General features: G+C 38.7%; 2 protein-coding genes and 1 long non-coding RNA gene across 4 annotated transcripts in view; 1 reads left to right on the forward strand and 2 right to left on the reverse strand.

Annotated features, from left to right (window-relative positions):
• The window catches only part of LOC132843539 (NACHT, LRR and PYD domains-containing protein 3-like), a 924,649-nt gene that overhangs the window by 564,507 nt on the left and 341,627 nt on the right, over window positions 1-18,515 (reverse strand). The gene's annotated exons all lie outside the window — the stretch shown is intronic.
• Window positions 168-3,811, forward strand: LOC132842394 (uncharacterized). Its single transcript, XR_009648026.1, has 5 exons — window positions 168-285; window positions 1,437-1,493; window positions 2,637-3,189; window positions 3,500-3,543; window positions 3,729-3,811. It is a non-coding gene; the product is annotated as an uncharacterized LOC132842394 (long non-coding RNA).
• LOC132842102 (uncharacterized) lies at window positions 7,129-14,755 on the reverse strand. The gene is made up of 18 exons (XM_060864774.1): window positions 14,544-14,755; window positions 14,052-14,184; window positions 13,684-13,764; window positions 13,243-13,450; window positions 12,766-12,935; window positions 12,573-12,671; window positions 11,896-12,128; window positions 11,626-11,804; window positions 11,449-11,542; window positions 10,920-11,264; window positions 10,591-10,708; window positions 10,422-10,513; window positions 10,213-10,330; window positions 9,851-9,914; window positions 9,358-9,545; window positions 8,935-9,087; window positions 8,296-8,492; window positions 7,129-7,546 (listed from the first exon to the last, which is right to left on the reverse strand). Exons 1-17 carry the CDS (start codon window positions 14,643-14,645, stop codon window positions 8,296-8,298), a joined length of 2,574 nt encoding a protein of 857 aa, XP_060720757.1. The 5' UTR covers window positions 14,646-14,755; the 3' UTR covers window positions 7,129-7,546.

The following is an 18,515-nucleotide window of genomic DNA, read 5'->3' on the forward strand; positions in this document are numbered from 1 at the left end:
CTACAGAGGGGGAGATGGAGCAGACAAGCACTACAGAGGGGGAGATGGAGCAGACAAGCACTACAGAGGGGAGGATGGAGCAGACGAGCACTACAGAGAGGAGGATGGAGCAGACAAGCACTACAGAGGGGAGGATGGAGCAGATGAGCACTACAGAGGGGAGGATAGAGCAGACGAGCACTACAGAGGGGAGGATGGAGCAGATGAGCACTACAGAGGGGAGGTTGGAGCAGATGAGCACTACAGAGGGGGAGATGGAGCAGACGAGCACTTCGGAGGGTCAAGGTAATTATGACAGATTTAAAAAGTTACAATTTATATTTGTAAAGCCTTGAAGTGTTTGACCCATGGGTTACTTTAACATTACTTGACTTCCAGTGTTTTTTTTGTTTTGTTTTTCCCCATAGAGCTTTATGCAGGTTAGGGCTACATGATATATATTTTCAGCATCAACATTGCAATGTATGCATGTGAAATAGTCACATTGCAGGACGCATGATGTCAAGTAGGGAAATTAACTCTAACATGTCACGCTAAAACATTTTTGCTGCTTGATACTAAAGTAAAACTTTCAGGTTTCTCATTTCCATGAATAATCTCCAAGAAAAGTCCATCTGATATTATATTATTAGACAGATGATAGATCTATCTGTACTAGGGCTGTTGGAACAAATCATGGCCCCATGATATTTGAAAAAATTAAAATGTAAAAATTTTGTTTTTCTGCACCATATATTGTGATAGAAATTCACAAAAAAATTCACCAGATAACTTGAATAGCTCTATTTGGAAAGAATTAACCATTAAATTAATGTGTGCTCGAATGGTTTAAAATTGCTTTAATGTTGAAACTTACATGACCTAAAACACACTGAAATGATAAACTTTAATTATATGAAGATCAAACTTTGCATTTATTCTGAGAATCACGTACGTGAGGGGTATTGTTGTTACGCCCCTAAAGCTAGTGTAGGCAACGTTAGAGAAAATAGCCAGAGATGCTAGAATATGAAAGTATCCAACTGTAAAAATACCCCCCCTCCCATCAGGCCTTACAAATTAAGCATACATTTGATTTTGGTCATTTTTTTTGTGCGTACTATATGTATAGTTATTTCTAAAAGCAAAGCAAACTCATGGCACCAATTGAAACACAGTTTTAGAAGTGCTTACAGAGCACACATAAGAGAGAGTCTAAAATTCAGTCCATCCTTAGGTCTTTCTTGTCAGTGGGGTCAAAGGATGTCAGTGTTTGTCCATGAGCGTTTGAAGGCAACAAATCTTAAAATCAATTGGATTGTCATGAAATTTGATGAGCACATTTCATGCTAACCACACCACATGCCGCACTTGTGTGTTATTGTGATCTAGTATTTTAAATAATAAGTTAAAGCTTTATTTGGTATATGAGTAATTTTCTTTCTCCAAACCCACAGCTGTCTTCACAGGGTCAGCCAGGGGCACAGTCACAAGTCCCAAAAAGAAAAAGTCAGGTATGTAAATAATGTTTGTAGGGTAATTATTGGTGGATCTGATATCTCTATTAACATAGCTCATTTGTCAAGCAGATTCTCATAAGGAATTGAATCAATTAAATAGAATTTAAAGGGGACCTCTTATGCTTATTCCCAGTTCTATATTTATGTTGGCTTTGTAGAAGCCAACATTCTGTTTTCCTTAGACAAAAATTTATCAAGAGTAACTCCTCCTAGGGCTTTCAAGCCACATGAACCAAATTCAGATATGTTGTAGACGCTGGTCTGAAGTTTGTTGCTATGACTTTTCTTAGCGATCCGAGTACCGGTACTTCCTTTTTTCCCATAGACTCCCATTATAAACTTTGGAGGTTTATAACTCGACAAGCTTTTGAACTATCTACACCAAACTCGGCCAGCTCCTTTAGGGTGATACTCTGAACAAACTTTTAAATTGGTGTACCGACTGGCCTTTCGGTTGTGCTGCAGCCCCGCCCCCAATATATGCAAAATCAAAAAACTTTTTACATGGACATGTGACATATCAAAACACTCAGAACAATGAGGGGAACTTCCTTAAGAGTATTTGGATGACGTCACATGCTCGTCTCCACTTACCTCCAAATGTTTTGGCACCCTAGCTTTCTGTCTACTTGCTTCCAAAAGTAACACTGTCCCTTATGTCCACTCGCCTCCAAAAAGCACCGGCCTTTGCGAATACTTGCACCGTCAAAGACAACATCAAAGTTTGTTGCGACAAACTTTACAAATCTAGTTTTATTCTGAAACTCCACTAGAATAGCTTTGCATGTCCACAGTTACAAAAAAATCCTTATTTATCTTAAATTGGCCCTTTTATTCAGACCCACAGTTCCTTGTCTGTCTGAAAAAAGCCATTTTAGATGGAGCAATCTAGAAGCCTACTGGTTACTATTCTAATAAGCCTGCACATGATGTATATAATGTGGAGCCAAATTTAATATTGTGTGTACACATTTACTGAAAGAGAGAGGATGTTCTGTTCTCATATTTTGGGGGTATCTAGATGCACCAGGGACACATTGATGTTGAAAAGACATTACAAAGTGCATTTTTGTCAATTTTTATTTTTATTTTTTTCTGAGTGGATATATGACTGGACTGTAATCTTCTATCCCACAGGTGGACTAAGACATATGCCAGAGAGGAAAAAGCCACAAAAGAGTAAGTGCATGTAAATGCAATGATTGATGCTTCCATCAGTGTGTTGACATTGCTATTTTACCCTTGGTTATTTGCTCTATTTCTATTGGGTTTTTTAACTACTTACAACAGATAATTGGTCCTAACAGACAAACTATAAAATCCAACTGGCTTCAGGTGTCTAATTTGACCAAAATGCATTGCCAAGTAGTAGAAGAAGCAGCAGTAGAGTATTCTCAATTGTGATCTGTGGCTCAGCAGAGGTATTGTTATCCCAGAAAGAATACCACATTTGAACTGAGAATAATTTGGTTATAGGGTACAAGTTAAACCTGGTTCAACTTTTGATTAAAGATAAACATCACTTGTCATCCTTGTAAGTCTGGTCACTACTTAAGTCTTCTTAGTTGTTTATTTTGTTCCTAATCTAAGAAATGTGTGAAACATGTTTTTGATGTTCACAGATTGCTCCTATCACGCTCGCTTAGAGACTTTCCCCATCAGGAGTGTTGTAAGAGAAAGAGTGAGAAAGGTTAGACAGTCATACAAGAAATGCATAGTGTACACAGTATACAGAGTGTAATATAATATTTAGAAACCTCCTTGTGTGTTGGCAATACATACTAAACATACCATAATTGTTAGATAGATCATTTTTATGTGTTTAGTCTTCTTGAATTACAGATTAGGAAGGAGCTTGTGCTGAAAAATTCATTATCAGATACTGTAAATATCAACAATGACCCTTTGTATCAATGAAACTCAGTGCCTATAACCAATCATAATAGCCTTATGCTAAGAATTGAATTTATGTGTTTTAATGCTTTTTAATTTCTTGACAGGGCAAAGCAGAAATGTTGGTTGACTGGGAGCCCTGTCCAGTATGGTATGTATTCCTCTGTTCTTCTGCTTTATCAATTATTGCATGCATTATTAAGTTACTTTATCTTGTTAATTTTTATTTATTTATTTTTGGCTACAATGATTTGTTATTAATCTGCTCTGTTTCACAAATGGTGGTGGTACTTCATAGATGGAAAATTAAACAAATTTCCTTTTTTTTTTTTTTAGTGGCAAGGAGTGGGCCCATTCCTGGCAGCCAAAGGATTCTCTTCAAATGAATAAAAATAAATAAAATGTACAATTGTAATCCATTTTGGTTTCTGCCTATTTATTACATTTTTTTCTGTGCTGCATTTGAAGTTGTATCACATCTTTCTGTAGTGGTGAAAAGATGAAAATCTCCAGTAAATGTGACAAATGGGGTTTAACCCCAAGCAGGCTTAAATAGAAATATACTTAATCCAACTCAGTTTCCTTTTCAGGTGTCACTCAGAAACATGTTTTTATATGTCATGATTATAAATTAAATGTTATTTTATTACAGTTTACATAATTAATAATAATTTGTTACATTTATATGGTACTTTTCTGTGTACTGAAAGTCAGGGGCGGTTCTAGGGTCTCATCTTTAGGGGTTTTAGCCCTCAGTGAGAATTTTTATAAAATAGAGAGAGTTTTATATTATATATTATATGACTACATAGTAAGACAAAAGTTATGGTATTATTAAATGGCAAAAGTGGACACCAAAATTTTATGCATGATGCAGTCATTAATAAAACTAATATTCACAAGACACAAGACAATAAGTCAATAAATGTTATTTTTATTTAGTATTGAATGGATTGTTTGCATTAATTGTGTGCTATCAACTCTGGTAATAATGGTGAAATATCACTGGTTTTGGTATAACTGATCTTTTTTTAATGTCAACACATGACTGTATATATATTACAGTTACACACAAATCTGTGTACATCAAGTTCAGTACTATAGCAGAAACATGCAGTAGTAGTACAACTTTTTATAACTGTACCTCCAACAAACTTTTACTTGTGGGATGATATAAAATACATCCTCACAATACATACATTTTAAAAGAAAGGTCTCCAATTAAATAATGAAAACTACTATAGAAGTATGTTTTTATTTGAAAAACATGCTTTTGTGGGAGAAACAGACACAAAACACAACCTTGCAAACAATTTGAACACAAATAGCATAACATTGTACAACCTCATGAGTGCCAAATTCCCTGGATTTGTGAAAATCCTTTGCAGTTAATTTTTATAAAAAACCTTCTATAACCGTCTTTGCGGTTTTCCGACGATTAACGTTATAGATATCAGCATCTAGATTTTCAGCCCTGCATCACCACCATTGTCTAGACTCCATGCCAAAGAATATTGGTTTCAACTTCTGCATCTGGTCAGTAAATTGTTATGATGACTCTTTAAGCCTTTAGTGAATAAATAGTCATTTGGTGTATTTTCATTTGTATTTTTGTCAAAGAACACAAACGAACTACAATAAACACTTGTAAAATATTATAATTTTTGTTTTTGGACGAACTTCAAGTGTGGACGCTGATTTGAACGCTTAGTAACAAGTTAATTGGCGCGTCTGTACTGGGAATTGTAGTTTTTAAATACAGTGATATATTCCCCATATTTAGAAGTTGACTATTAAACTGTGGATCCTCTTAAGGGTGGATCCTCTTTAGAGGGTTGGAAAAAACATTGGTGTTATCAGATTTTAAAAATATAATTGTTAAATGTGTGAAAATTGCTTGTGAGCTATTTTTGACAGCACCCCCAGTTGGTGCCCAATAGTGACTATACTCCCATGATAGCTGAGGTCCAGAGCTCTCTATAACAGCTGTTCCCATGTCTGTAGACCTTTTTGTTGCTGGATTATAAGACTTCTTCCGAGGTCAAGGTTCAAAGATCAGTGTTTGGAATGCAGGGGCCATGTAGAACCTTCATACTGACATATGTTACTCTCCAGGTTGAGACCATACCAATTGATGTATTTGGTTTAGCTCTAAGACAAAGTTTTAATTTTCTCTTTTCATTACCACAAGCCATCCCAGGTCTAGTTTCAGAGAGCACTTTGAAGGCCCTGAATATAAAAAAGAAGCTTTTTGTTTGTTCACTTTCAAGTTTACAATATGACAGAATCTGTTTTATTAGCTAATTTCTTTCAGTCCTTCGGAAAAGTTTCAATTATCACAATTTCATGAAAAGAATTTGCTCAAGCATAGCTTTACAGAACCCCTTTGACAAAAATTACTAAATTGTTTGACATGGCCTAATTTTTAACATTATTTTCATGATGACATGCGAGATCTATGTTTTCAGTCTCAACCCAAGTCCTTCAGGCTTTCCCCCACACCTGTAGTAATGCACTGGATGGTCAGCAGAATTGTAATTTAAAAAAGCAATTCATTTTGGTCACTACTTCTGCAAGTTTATTACAAGGATGAAACCCCTTGAGATGAACCATCAAGTGTTCAAGGGGGTCCTTAATACATATCAGGGACGCAAACAGGTGGGGGAAAAAGATGAGAACATTGCACGGGGCAGTAGTATGCTCGCAATGATTTATTTATTAATTTTTTTAAAGTTATTTGTTTTACATGCTCATTTGTAGTTACTTCAAGGGATTTTTTTCATGTATTATTATTACCCTATATGTCAATAACTAATTTTTCTCAAAATATTGTTGCAAAAATAATTGTTTTTACAAAAATAAACATTTGGCTTAGTGGTTAGCACGTTCGCCTCACACCTCCAGGGTCGGGGTTCGATTCCCGCCTCCACCTTGTGTGTGTGGAGTTTGCATGTTCTCCCCGTGCCTCGGGGGTTTCCTCCGGGTACTCCGGTTTCCTCCCCCGGTCCAAAGACATGCATGGTAGGTTGATTGGCATCTCTGGAAAATTGTCCCTAGTGTGTGATTGCGTGAGTGAATGAGTGTGTGTGTGCCCTGCGATGGGTTGGCACTCCGTCCAGGGTGTATCCTGCCTTGATGCCCAATGACGCCTGAGATAGGCACAGGCTCCCCGTGACCCGAGGTAGTTCGGATAAGCGGTAGAAAATGAATGAATGAATGAACAAACATTTGGTTACCCCTGTAAGACACACCCCCTTTCATAAAAACACATTTTCATTGGATCTATGCAAATCCTATAGATGATCTCAAAATGTTCTCACTGAAAGGTGAGGAGTTTGCCTCTATGCATTTACAGAAACTACTGTACATAAACACAATACAAATACAGTCACACATACATAGACAAAAACTCTCCCAGGTTTAGCCACTCACCAAAATAAAAAAATGCCAAAATACATGCAGTAAATACTAATACAAAGCTATGCATACATTATGCATATACACCTTAGATACACATTACTTCTATATCTCAAGCTTAATGCCAAGAGCAGTTTGTTTGTAAATAAATAAAAATACCAGCCTTGAAGTAATGTATTAATAATGCAGTGTGATGTCAAATTAAACAAGATTACACATATAAATATGCTTAATTTATGTTTCTTTCTCCAGCTATTTACTTTCATCAACCATAAAACTTTGTTTTTAAATAATGTATGGAAAAATAAAAACAAAATACTCATCTTTGGAAATAATTTATTGAAAATACACCAAATGCATATTTGTCACACGTCATAAGGTTGTATTTAATGACACTGGACCGAGGTTAAGGTAACTTGAAAAGCACCAACAGGGAAACAAGTAATATACAATATAAAGTATAATCATAGCATACAAAACAGTGTATTTTTCTGTTACATACAATCTAATGCATTATACAAGTACTTAATGTATTAGCTAAATCTGCTGTACCAATGTACAATGTGCTTGTAAGGACAAAAAAAAGACAGTGACAGATAAATTGTTAACAAAGGTAGACTTTTCAACAATATAGGATGCATACATATTTTGATGTGTTTAATCAATCAGCATATTAATAATATACAGATATAGGGTGAGTACATTTCCTTCAACACAGTCCTTTGTGTATCTTCCATCTGGGAAAATACAGAAAAACAAAAAAGCAAGAGGTAGGATAAGAAGGTGAAGTTCAACTGTTTTAGAATGAACAAGGTGTGTAAAGCATTAATAAATACACAAATAAATTAAGAGCAACAGTAACAGGGGGGTATTCCATCAGTGCAGTTAATTGTAAGCTGTCCACTTGAAAAAGCCTTGCTTAAATTAACACTGACTTTCACTGCAGGCTCAAGCCATTCCACTAAATTATTAGCCATGTCTAAGTCAACAGTGACTTTAACCAGGCTTAAATAAGCATGCATGTGCACAAAGTACATAAGCAGCCCTGAAGAGTTGAGTAAATTTTAAGGCTTGAGTCACACAGATAGTGCTGTTCCACAAACAAATTGATAAACTGATCATCTCTTTCCTCCTTCCAAAACTTCAACCAGCCAACAGTTTAGTGACTTGACCGGCTGACTTTGCTACAAGCTGATTGGCTGTTGAAACAGATGTTGTACCTTACATTCGAAAACCAGCAACTGGTGAATTGTCGCCATCAGAGTCAAGCTGAAAAGGGCCCGTTTAAATCACTGTAATGTTCTAAAATGGTTTTGTCTCATTGTGAATCTTTGGTGTGAACTGGGCTTAAGCCACAGTAATGGCATGGAACTCTTACTTAAATCATCAAGATTTATCAAAATAAGCCAGGATTTTCCTTTATCCACCTTGATGGAACACCTCCAGTCTATTCTTGAGAACAAAAACATATGAACAAATAAAATACCTAAACTGTGTTTTCCTCTTCATCCTCACTGGTGTCTGGACTACTGAAGCCACTTGGATCTTCTGCTTCAACATGTAGAAGGACAGAGGCCTCAGGACCTAAAGCAGTCTTGTACTGTTGGAGGACAACTTGCAACCGTTCTGACACCTCTGACAGTCGTCTTCTTAAGAGACAGCAAAGTCCCTCATTTCCCTTGTCTACATCTCAAAATACAAAGGAGATTACATTAAAAGACAAACTGCTTGTTAAGATTGCTTAATGAGGCCAAAGAACTTCAATGGAGTTAAAAGATTTCATCCATTCAAATCTACATACCACGATGGTTGGCATATTTTAATGTGTATCGTTGCCATGGTAATAGAAATAGGTGTGTTTGATGATGCTGAATTCAATGTTCAAAATTCTTTTGTTAATTTCTCCTTTTATGTAACAGCCACAGTACAACAAATCTATCAAGCAAATGTGAAACGCTTTAAAACCTTACTGACTTGTTACCATCGCAAATTATAATCCCCATTTGTGGCAAAAAGAGCAATAACCCTTCTACTCCATTCAAATTGTGTGGCTGAGACTGATAATGTTTATTTTTTTCCATTTGAAATTCATACTTTAAATGGATAGCGGTTTTATTCAACTTACCCTCCTCAGTCATCTTGTTCTTGAGAACCACTGCCAGGCTCTGCAACCATGTGCAGTGTTGTGCCATCTCCAAAACCAAAATGCTTTTTTCCTCTTGCAGTCGCATCTCCAACATCACTTGGTCATGCAATTGCTTCTTGATTGAAATGTTGGCTAAGAATCAATAACAGTTGTATGTATGCATGAGACAATCTTGCATAATGGCATTGCAATGTTTTTTAACTATAAATGTACCTTTTCAAGTTGATACATAATAAAAAAAACTGAAAAAACACAAACTAAATGAATATTACAACACTCAATATGTTGCATGCATGTCATATTGAGTGTTGTAATATTCATTTAGTTTGTGTCTTTTTTCAGTATAGTCTATACAGCAGAACTGTAAATAAATTCGTGAGAAGCTTCTGGAAACTGACATACCACTGCCATGAACCTCCCATGGCCATATTTGAGACACATTGCTCTCTCCATTAAGGGAATGCTCCACAGTAGCTACATCTATGTTTGTGGCAGTGTCTTGTACAAGACCATTGTATTTCTGGATCTCCTGAAGGAGGAGCTTTTTGTCTTCTGCCAGCTTCCTTCGAAGGCGATGGCGAAACTTGCTGCTGTCTACAAAAACATGAAGTACAGGGATAGACGTTTGTGACTGTTCAATAAGAAAAAATTATATAGCTCCCAAAATATGAAAGCAAAACTGCAGTAACTGAAAACTGAAGCATGTGAAAATTCTAATTTACTTTGGCAAACCGGTAACTCAAAGGTGTAGTGTGTAACATTTAGGGTGATCTATTGGTAAGAATGACACAAATAAATAAATAAATATGTATACACATATACATATACATACACACATATACACATACACGCACACATACACTTTACACTATATTGACTTATATATACACTTTACTCAATTGACTGCTGAAGTCCTCTGTGTGTGGTGCCTTGACTGGCATGAGATGTATCTGGTGTCTCTGTAGAATTAATAGTGAAAACAAATTCACTGTTAAAACACAGAATTGTTTCAGTGTTTGAATTTATACATAAAACTCATTTGAATCCAACTTCATTGAACTTGGTATGTGCATTTCCTGCAGGGAAACTGGAACATAAAATAAACCAGACATATATATGTGGCATAACATTGGATGGTGGTCTTTGGTGGCAGGTGATGTCACCAACTGTTGTAATCCAGCGATGATCAAACAAACTTAAAATTTCAAATAGTAGTAAAAAGGAAATTTGTTGTTTCTTTTATTTGGTCATGCTTACCATCAGCTGCCCATTCCTTCACATCAGAGAGCCACTGTGACACCAATTCATCTGTGCAGTGTAGCTCTGTTTTGAGTTCATCTAGCCTTGCAGTCTCATCCTGGAGTCTCTGACAAGTCTGATAAACAGTGTTAATACAATAAGCAGGATTAACACTTGCCAAGTGCACACAACACAAGGACTCGCAAAACAATTAACAGTAGACTTACCTTCACATATCTTGTGGAAAGTGCCTGATGTAGAGAGAGACTTTTTTTGTGGTTCCACCCCACTGCGTGCAAAGTAACCATGTCCACCCGTGCTGTTGAAAGCAAATAATGAGGTTATGATGCTTAATCTAATAAAAGTATTTAGGAATTTTGCAAACACTCTGATCACCTGCTTTAGACATATATTTGGTAGTCAGGGCACAACGTGACAGGTAGCTGTTCACTTGCTCCACCTCCTCTCCGGCTGTTGTTCCTGCTCCTTCCTGGTTCCTACCACTCCATTTAATCTGTTAGTAAAGGGTGGAAGAAATTCAAATCAATTCAAGTAAATTTTATTTATATATCCCTATATCACAAATTGCCTCAAAATGCTCTACAATCTGTACAAGAAATTGTAAAGCAAAAAGGCTACCTAGTATAGTAGCCTTTTCATTTCATATTATTAATGTGCGTGTAAACATTACAAATGTACATATGATGCAAATATATTATACATACCTCACACTTTGTAGCATGGGCTCGAGCATGCATTATGCTGAGGAAGGGTTTCATTTCGTTGAGCTCCTGAAGGGCAGGAAGGACTCGAGCAGCTTTCTCCAAGTATGGCCAATATTTGCAAGCCACATCCATAGCAAAGAATTTTGCCTTGGCTGGCATAAGCTCCTTTTGAAGATACAGGGGGTAGGCAAATATCTCCCCTCTGTACATATTAAGGGCCTTCAGAAGAAACCCATAGCGACACACAGCAACCTCCATCCCCTCTTCATCCAATTTGGAAGCCTTCCTTGACGTCTCCCTCGCTGCTGTCCACTGGGAGTCCCCACATGCGCCTCTTCCCTGTGTCTATGACACAAACAACAAATCAAATAAAAGCAATGGTGTCTTACAATATATAGCATTTATTCTCTCAATTTGATTTTAGAGTACTTGGTAGGCAGAAGTAGTTGAAGTGGGGAGGAAATCAAGGACGGACACAAGGTTATTTTTTTTTTGTCAACTATTTTGTCAAGTTAAGATAAATACTTGCATTTCTCACTGCTTTCTGTATGGTGTCGACAAATGTAGACACCACACTGTCTTCAGCCACAAAGAGTTCTTCAAAAAAACTAGGATCATCAGAGCTGAGAAAGAAAGAAAAATAGAGAATCCATCCATTACATATATAAAATAAATAAATCAATAAAAAGACTGAAACAAAAACCACCTTGTGTTTCGGTGAAAGCGATATAGCTTTCTGTTCCCATCGGCGGAAACAGCCAACATTTCCGGCGTGCAGGCTGGGCAGGTGAAAGGTGCACTACAGCAGAGCTGGTCTTCTTCAAAAGAAGCGTAGGAAAACTCCAAAAAGCTCCGCTGCAGTGCATCGCCGTTGATATGTCCATTCTGGAAGATATATAGAAAGAAATAGTATTTGTGATGTCTGCTTATGGAAAGACATGTTATAATTAATAACAGTAATAACAATTACACTTACTCTTCCTCCACACTTAGTCCGATGCTCCAGCAGCTTTGCAAAGGCTTGTCTGGAGAATCCTGGAGCGATGACCTTGAGCTCCTGAAAGGAGCTCAGGAGGTCCAGTGTATACAGCGTTGAATTGCTGACAGAGGCTGGCCAATATCCACTCCTAAGGAGGTCCTTCGAATCAGGAGTCCACTGCTGCTGGCATGTTTTACATTCATATAGGGGCTGATGCAAGTCAAAACGCCCTTGGAACAAAAAAGTAATAAATAAACAAATAAACATTTATTAAACATATAAACATAAATAAACATTTACCACATAATTTATTTTACAACAGTTCATTCTGCACATTGTGAATGGTTGAGAGACATTGCTTAAGTTCCTATAATCCCAGTATAGCACTCATACTTCTTGAGTATCACACCTACATTGTTTACATTTGTCTAATTCACCAAATTCCAAACAGCTGTGTCGATTGGACTTCATCCTGGAAGCAGGCAAAAGATGTTACTGCTTTGCAACAGCTAACTATTTTTTTTTGTTTCCAGAGGACAAAAATAAAAAAGATGTCTGTATTTGTTCCAGTTAATGTCAATACCATGGGTGTTGACGGGCACAATGTCACAGCACACCAGTGTGAAAAACATCAAATCTAAAATAGAATTCTAAATAGTGTATATTGTTTTTACCATTGATGGTAATCAAAATCACTGGTTTGCCTGGTAATACAGTGAAGCTTGTGCCTCCACAGGAGCAGTCTGGCACCTTCACAGTTGGCAAAATGCAAGCTGGCAAAAAGAAAGAAAACCACTAATTTTGATTATCTGTAACTGGCTGCTGAAACACATGAACAGCAAAATTAAGACTTTCATGAGAATGTACCTTGCTCATGGGTGCAATATCCACCTTCTCCTTTAATGATGCATGAGGTTGGAGGAATGGCTTCAAAAAACCCATGAATCATACTTTCCCTGTTGTGGAGTGGCTGTTTTTTGTGATGCAATACATCACAGTCCCCACAGAACCAATCCTCAGGAAGACACTCTCTGCACCTAGGGAGAAAAAAACAAAACAAAAAAACATTCTAATATAATACATTATTTCAGGTGAATAATTTAAGTTATTTCAAATTTACTTTGAGTAGTTCTGTTTTGATTTTATAGGACTGCGTAGTAGCTCCTCACAGCACAAAGTTCCTTAATGACAATTAAATTGTCATTAATGTGGTTTTCAACTGGGTATCCAAGTTTTCTACCATTCCACAAGACATGCAACTTAGCTTATAAAGCACGCCACTGAGCATTAATTCTCAGCAAACCAACCCTGGGTAATTAAAGTTTAATATTATTGAAAGCCAACATAATAACAGCAGGCTCGTGGCAAAGGCAACACAAGGGATGACCAACAGCCTCCTTTGCGATAAGGCATTGTAGGTGGTACGGTCTTGCCGCTTTCCAGCGCTCTGAGGCTTTCTGCTTCCGAAAAGACCATGATGAAGCAGAGCTTCTTTGAGACTCAGCAGAAAGACATGATGCCAAAATATTTGAGAGCCTCTCCATATTTTTCTCTGTAAAGCAAATACAAAAAGCTGTAAAGGACGATTTAGATGAGGGCCAATTAAAAGTCAACTGATCAATATTTTGAATAAACTTTCATGATTCAGTATCAAACTGGACCACATCTTTACTACATTGTGTTCTTAAATCCATCTACTGCACTGACAGTTTTGTCTAAGGGTTTTGTCTTTAATTACTTTACATGACTTTTAGATGTAAACTTAAATCCATCACTGTTATTTACCAAATTCCTCTTGAGGATTTAGTATTTCTGAGGGAACCTCCACACTGGATGACAGGGAACACTCAACCGGAGGGTATGTGACTGTAAAACACAGAAGAATAACAACAGGTTAGGCTATAACTGCATTCATGTTCTTTTTTTTTCAACCTACTGTATATACTGAACAATTTTTGAAATCAGACATTTCTGTTAAGTACTTGGTAATGTCTTCTATAATAGTGCCACAAAAAGGTTTATGAACTTTTTAATATCTTTTTGGATATTGGAGTATTTTACATTCTCAATCAATCAATCACAGTGTTCTAATTTCAGTTGGTCCACTATTTACATAGTAAATTCCAAAAAACGTCAAATAATTCACATATAACCTGTAGCTGAGGCTTTGCGTTGCCCTCCTCGCCTTCCCCTTGGCTTGCCACGACCTACCCCTCTAAAGACCCTTTTGGAGGTTCGTGGAGGTTCTCCTCCAGAGCCTGCACGTTTCCTCTCCAAAGCTGCTCTCTGTGTGTTGGAGTGAATATTTCTTGTAAGACTGATAATGTTGAATGTACTGGAACCAAAAGAAATGTAACTAGTAAAAAGAAAACAGCATAGTGTGTTAGTAAGGTGTTAACGGCTTGAATGAGCCTTGGCATAGAAGTCTCCAATTCAGGGGATGGAGCTCCATTCTTCCAAAATATATTCCCTCATTTACATATGCCAGAGAATATGATAGGATGTTAATTGCTTAACTCATCATGCAATATACCTGTCTGAAATCTAATACACTCATCCTTCCACATTCATTATGTTTTTACTTAAATTTGTCCCCCGTCTGTATGTTCGAGTATAACATGATTGAGGTATATAAAAACTCTGACCTTGGATTCAGCTGTAAGGCGGTCAAGTTCCATTTCAAGAACCATGCGTCTCCCCTCTTGGTACTGGGGGTTTTGTGGGTCAAAGACATATCTGGTGGCCATTGCAACACAGACAAATACAGACAAACAGACTGACAGACAGAGACAGATAACAGACAAGTACACAATGACAGAAAGAGAGGAAAGATTGAGAAATAGAGATAGAGAACAGATAGATATTGAAGAAATTGATAGAAATATAGATGAACAGAGAGGTTGTGTGTGTGTGTGTGTGTGTGTGTGTGAGAGAGAGAGATAGATAGGCTCTTAAAAGTGCCTTTGGTTTTTGGGAATGAGGTGATTATATAGGGTGAAGGTGAAGTTAGACGGGATCTGCAGGGAGAACAGAAAAAATTCATTATGTAGTGAAGGCTAGACATGTTGAAAAAATGTTTAAAATGTGACAAATTGTCCTTAAAATACTTAATAAACCAATAAAATTCACGTTTTTCCCATTTTCTGTATGACTGCACAAAAGGCGCGTGGTTTTTTTTCTTCTTTTTTTTACTGTTAATATGGAAACCGTCGGTCAGCCTTTAATTCTTTGCTCTAACATGTAAACCATGTGAGTCTAATCCCAAAGAAAAGCATCAATTATAACATTTAAACAAATTTGATCATTACATTCAAGTCTCGTGGCTTACCTGGGTAGTGGGTTGAGCGCAATGAAGGAGAATTCGCGGCCTGCAGAAATCAACCAATCGCAAAGCGGGCTGGCTCCGTCTCCATAGCAGCCGTCTCCGCTAAGGCTCACGGGTAATGCGGGCGTCCACTAATTAATTTAATTTATTTTTTAATATTATTTTAATTGACTTAATAATCACAGTTAATCCCCCGTTCTCACAATAGAAGGAGAATGAAATAACACGGATGGTCATGACATCGTATTGTTGCATTATCAAGCACACTTTCGTGTTTATGTGTTGAAAGAAACATGAGGATGTCATTCAAAGAGAATCGGCGGTGGGTCATCAGGTAGTTTTAGCTGACGTCATCAACATAGTAAAAATAGAAAAGGCTCATGGGTACTGTAGTATTTAGTTTACTGTCCGAATGCTTCCGAGTGGCAGAAAGAAAAACGTGGAGCGGACTCAAAAGATGCTTCCTATTGAAATACATTAGATCGAAAGAAGGGAAATACGTGTCCACGAACACGAATCAATAGATTACAGTTCGTGACTATGCCACGAACTGCCGTGAGACTGGGTTGTACTGTAGTAGAAGGAGAATAAAATAATACGGATGGTCATGACATCGTATTGTTGCATTATCAAGCACACTTTCGTGTTTATGTGTTGAAAGAAAGATGAGGATGTCATTAAAAGAGAATCGGCGGTGGGTCATCATGTAGTTGACGTCTTCAACACAGTAAAAAGTAGACCATAGCACAAAGCAATAATAACAAGGATAAAAATCTCCTGGTTAAATGTTGAGTAATGTAGTGCTTAAAGATTAAAAATGAATTAAAATGAATAACAAATGAGCAAAAACAATGCTTCCGAGTGGCAGAAAAAAACGTGGGGCAGACACGAAAGATGCTTCCTATTGAAATACATTAGATCGAAAGTCATGCTGAGGGACACGAAAAAAGTTTTCTATTGAAATACATTAGATCGAAAGTCGTGCTGAGGGACACGAAAAAAAAGGGGAAATTCGTTTCCACGAACACGATTTGAATAGATTACATTTCGTGTCCTGTGACACGAACTGCCGTGAGACTGGGTTGGTTTCATCTGAGGGGTCATAAAAACACCCTTTTTTAAAAATAATTATCTACTATCTAGTCAATCAAACACATGGCCTTGTTTTAATTACTTGTCACCTATCTACTTGAAAGCAGACACAATGGTGTTAAACAATATGACAGACGTGGGAAAAGGGGCTCTTTAACTACTTGGAGTCAAGCAATATATCAATACAATCATTAACTTTTAACTTAAACCTAACATTATAAAACATGACATACATCTGTCAGATCAAAAGGTATGACCTTTGATCCATTCCTATCAGGAAACATTATATAATTACAAACATAAACTTTTATTGTTATGATTTTATGGTTTTATTGGGGCAATAAAACTGTCAGCTGATGGAAGCTGCCCTGTACATTCTCTCTGAGGACATATCAGATATTGAACTGATAAGAACAGATTTTTTTTTATTAAACCAACAAACAGTGCATTACACACACATCAAAAGCAATAACCCAGACCCCCAATAAATCAAGTGTTACTGGCACCCACCAACATAACCAATTCACGAACTTGTCAAAAAGAAGAACACAAACAAAACTGACCAGACATGACATTCAACAAAGAAAGAAAAAAAAGAAAACAGGAGAAAAGGTCAACCCAAAAATAAATCAGCCAGTCAATCAATCATTGCAAAAGGTAAGCAAATGAGCACTCAAACGGGCAACTAAGCATCCCAAACAAACAGGAAACTAAAACAAATTAACCCACCCCACACACCCCGCTAATGTGAAGACATTCATAAACTGAAACCTTCCCTAAACCTTCCCTGAAACCTAAACACTAGAAGGGCAGGGCAGCAAAAACAAAAGGCAGAAAAAAATTACAACTACAGGCAACTAAAAAATACAAAGGCAAAGAAAATACAACTCAGGATGCCCCCACCCACTGCCCTTGCCCCCCAGGCCACCAAGGTGCCCCCACGACTGTGGTCCCTGCAAAACCGCGCATCCGACAGGACACAGGGGAGTACGGCTTATGCCGTGACGGTAGAGCCGCTCCCTGACCGGAAGACGTCCCAGAGCCCCCAGCCAGTGCAGGTCTTTACTGGCTCCATCCAACCAGGAGGGCTGCAGAGCAGCCCACTCGACCCCCGGCGCTCGGGGAAGGGTCTCGCCCGACTGTGCCGTCCAGCAGTCCCTCCAACGGCGATACAATTTCCGGTGGTCCAGCACAATGCCGTCCACCAGACACCAGGGCTGGCCGCGAATGAACTCGGCCGCCTTCTGGTAGTGCCACGGGCGGTCGGTCGACCACGGCGAGGTCCCTTCAAGGTGATCCCCTGGAGAGGCCACATACAGGGGATCATCAAGAAGGCCACATACATCGCCGTGATCCTGAGGGGGATGCACATAACACTCCTTCCCCCTTTATCCCGCTCCGCGCACATTGTCGTGCGGGCAACCTGCTCGCACCTCCCCCCCCAAATGAATGTGAACAGGGCGCGCTCCAGGCGCCTACCTGTCACAAACGGGACGGGGAAGACACAGGCCAGATGGTTCAGGCCTGCTAGCAGGTCTGAATTCGCCGCAACTACCCTTCCGGTAAGGGAGAGGTCCCTCTTGCCCCAGCTGTCGGCCCTGGCCTGCAACTTGAGCAGGGCGATGTCCCAGTTCTTTTGGGCGCTGTCCTCTCTCCAGAAGACAACACCCAAAACCTTGAGGCCATCCTGGCACAGTGAGAACCCCCCCGGGACGTCGGATCTCCCGGCCCACGCCCCTGCGTACAGGACCGCGGACTTTCCGCGGTTGATGCGTGCCCCGGTGGCCTCGGAGAAGGCCTCCAGGACGCGCCCCACCGCAACAAAGTCCTCATCCCGACCAAGGAACAACGTCGCATCGTCGGCGTAAACCGACACCTTGGCCCGTATCCCAGCTGCTCCGGGGACGTGCAGACCCTGGAACGTCGGCTCTCTCCTCAACCGCTCCGCCAATGGTTCCAGGTACAAGACATAGAGCAAAGGCGATAGCGGACAACCCTGTCTCACCCCTCCTCGCTGCTCTATCAATCTCATACAGTGCCCATTCACGATCGCACAGCTGACTGCACCTGCGTACAGCAGTCAAACCATGGCTACGAAGCCTGAACCTAAGCCCATCCGCTCCAACAGCGCAAATAGAAACGTGTGCGAAACATGATCAAAAGCTTTTCCTGGTCCAGACTAAGCAACGCCAAATGGTAC

Source organism: Tachysurus vachellii, chromosome 3 (assembly GCF_030014155.1).
Source record: "Tachysurus vachellii isolate PV-2020 chromosome 3, HZAU_Pvac_v1, whole genome shotgun sequence".
In the NCBI taxonomy this organism is placed as follows: Eukaryota; Metazoa; Chordata; class Actinopteri; order Siluriformes; family Bagridae; genus Tachysurus; species Tachysurus vachellii.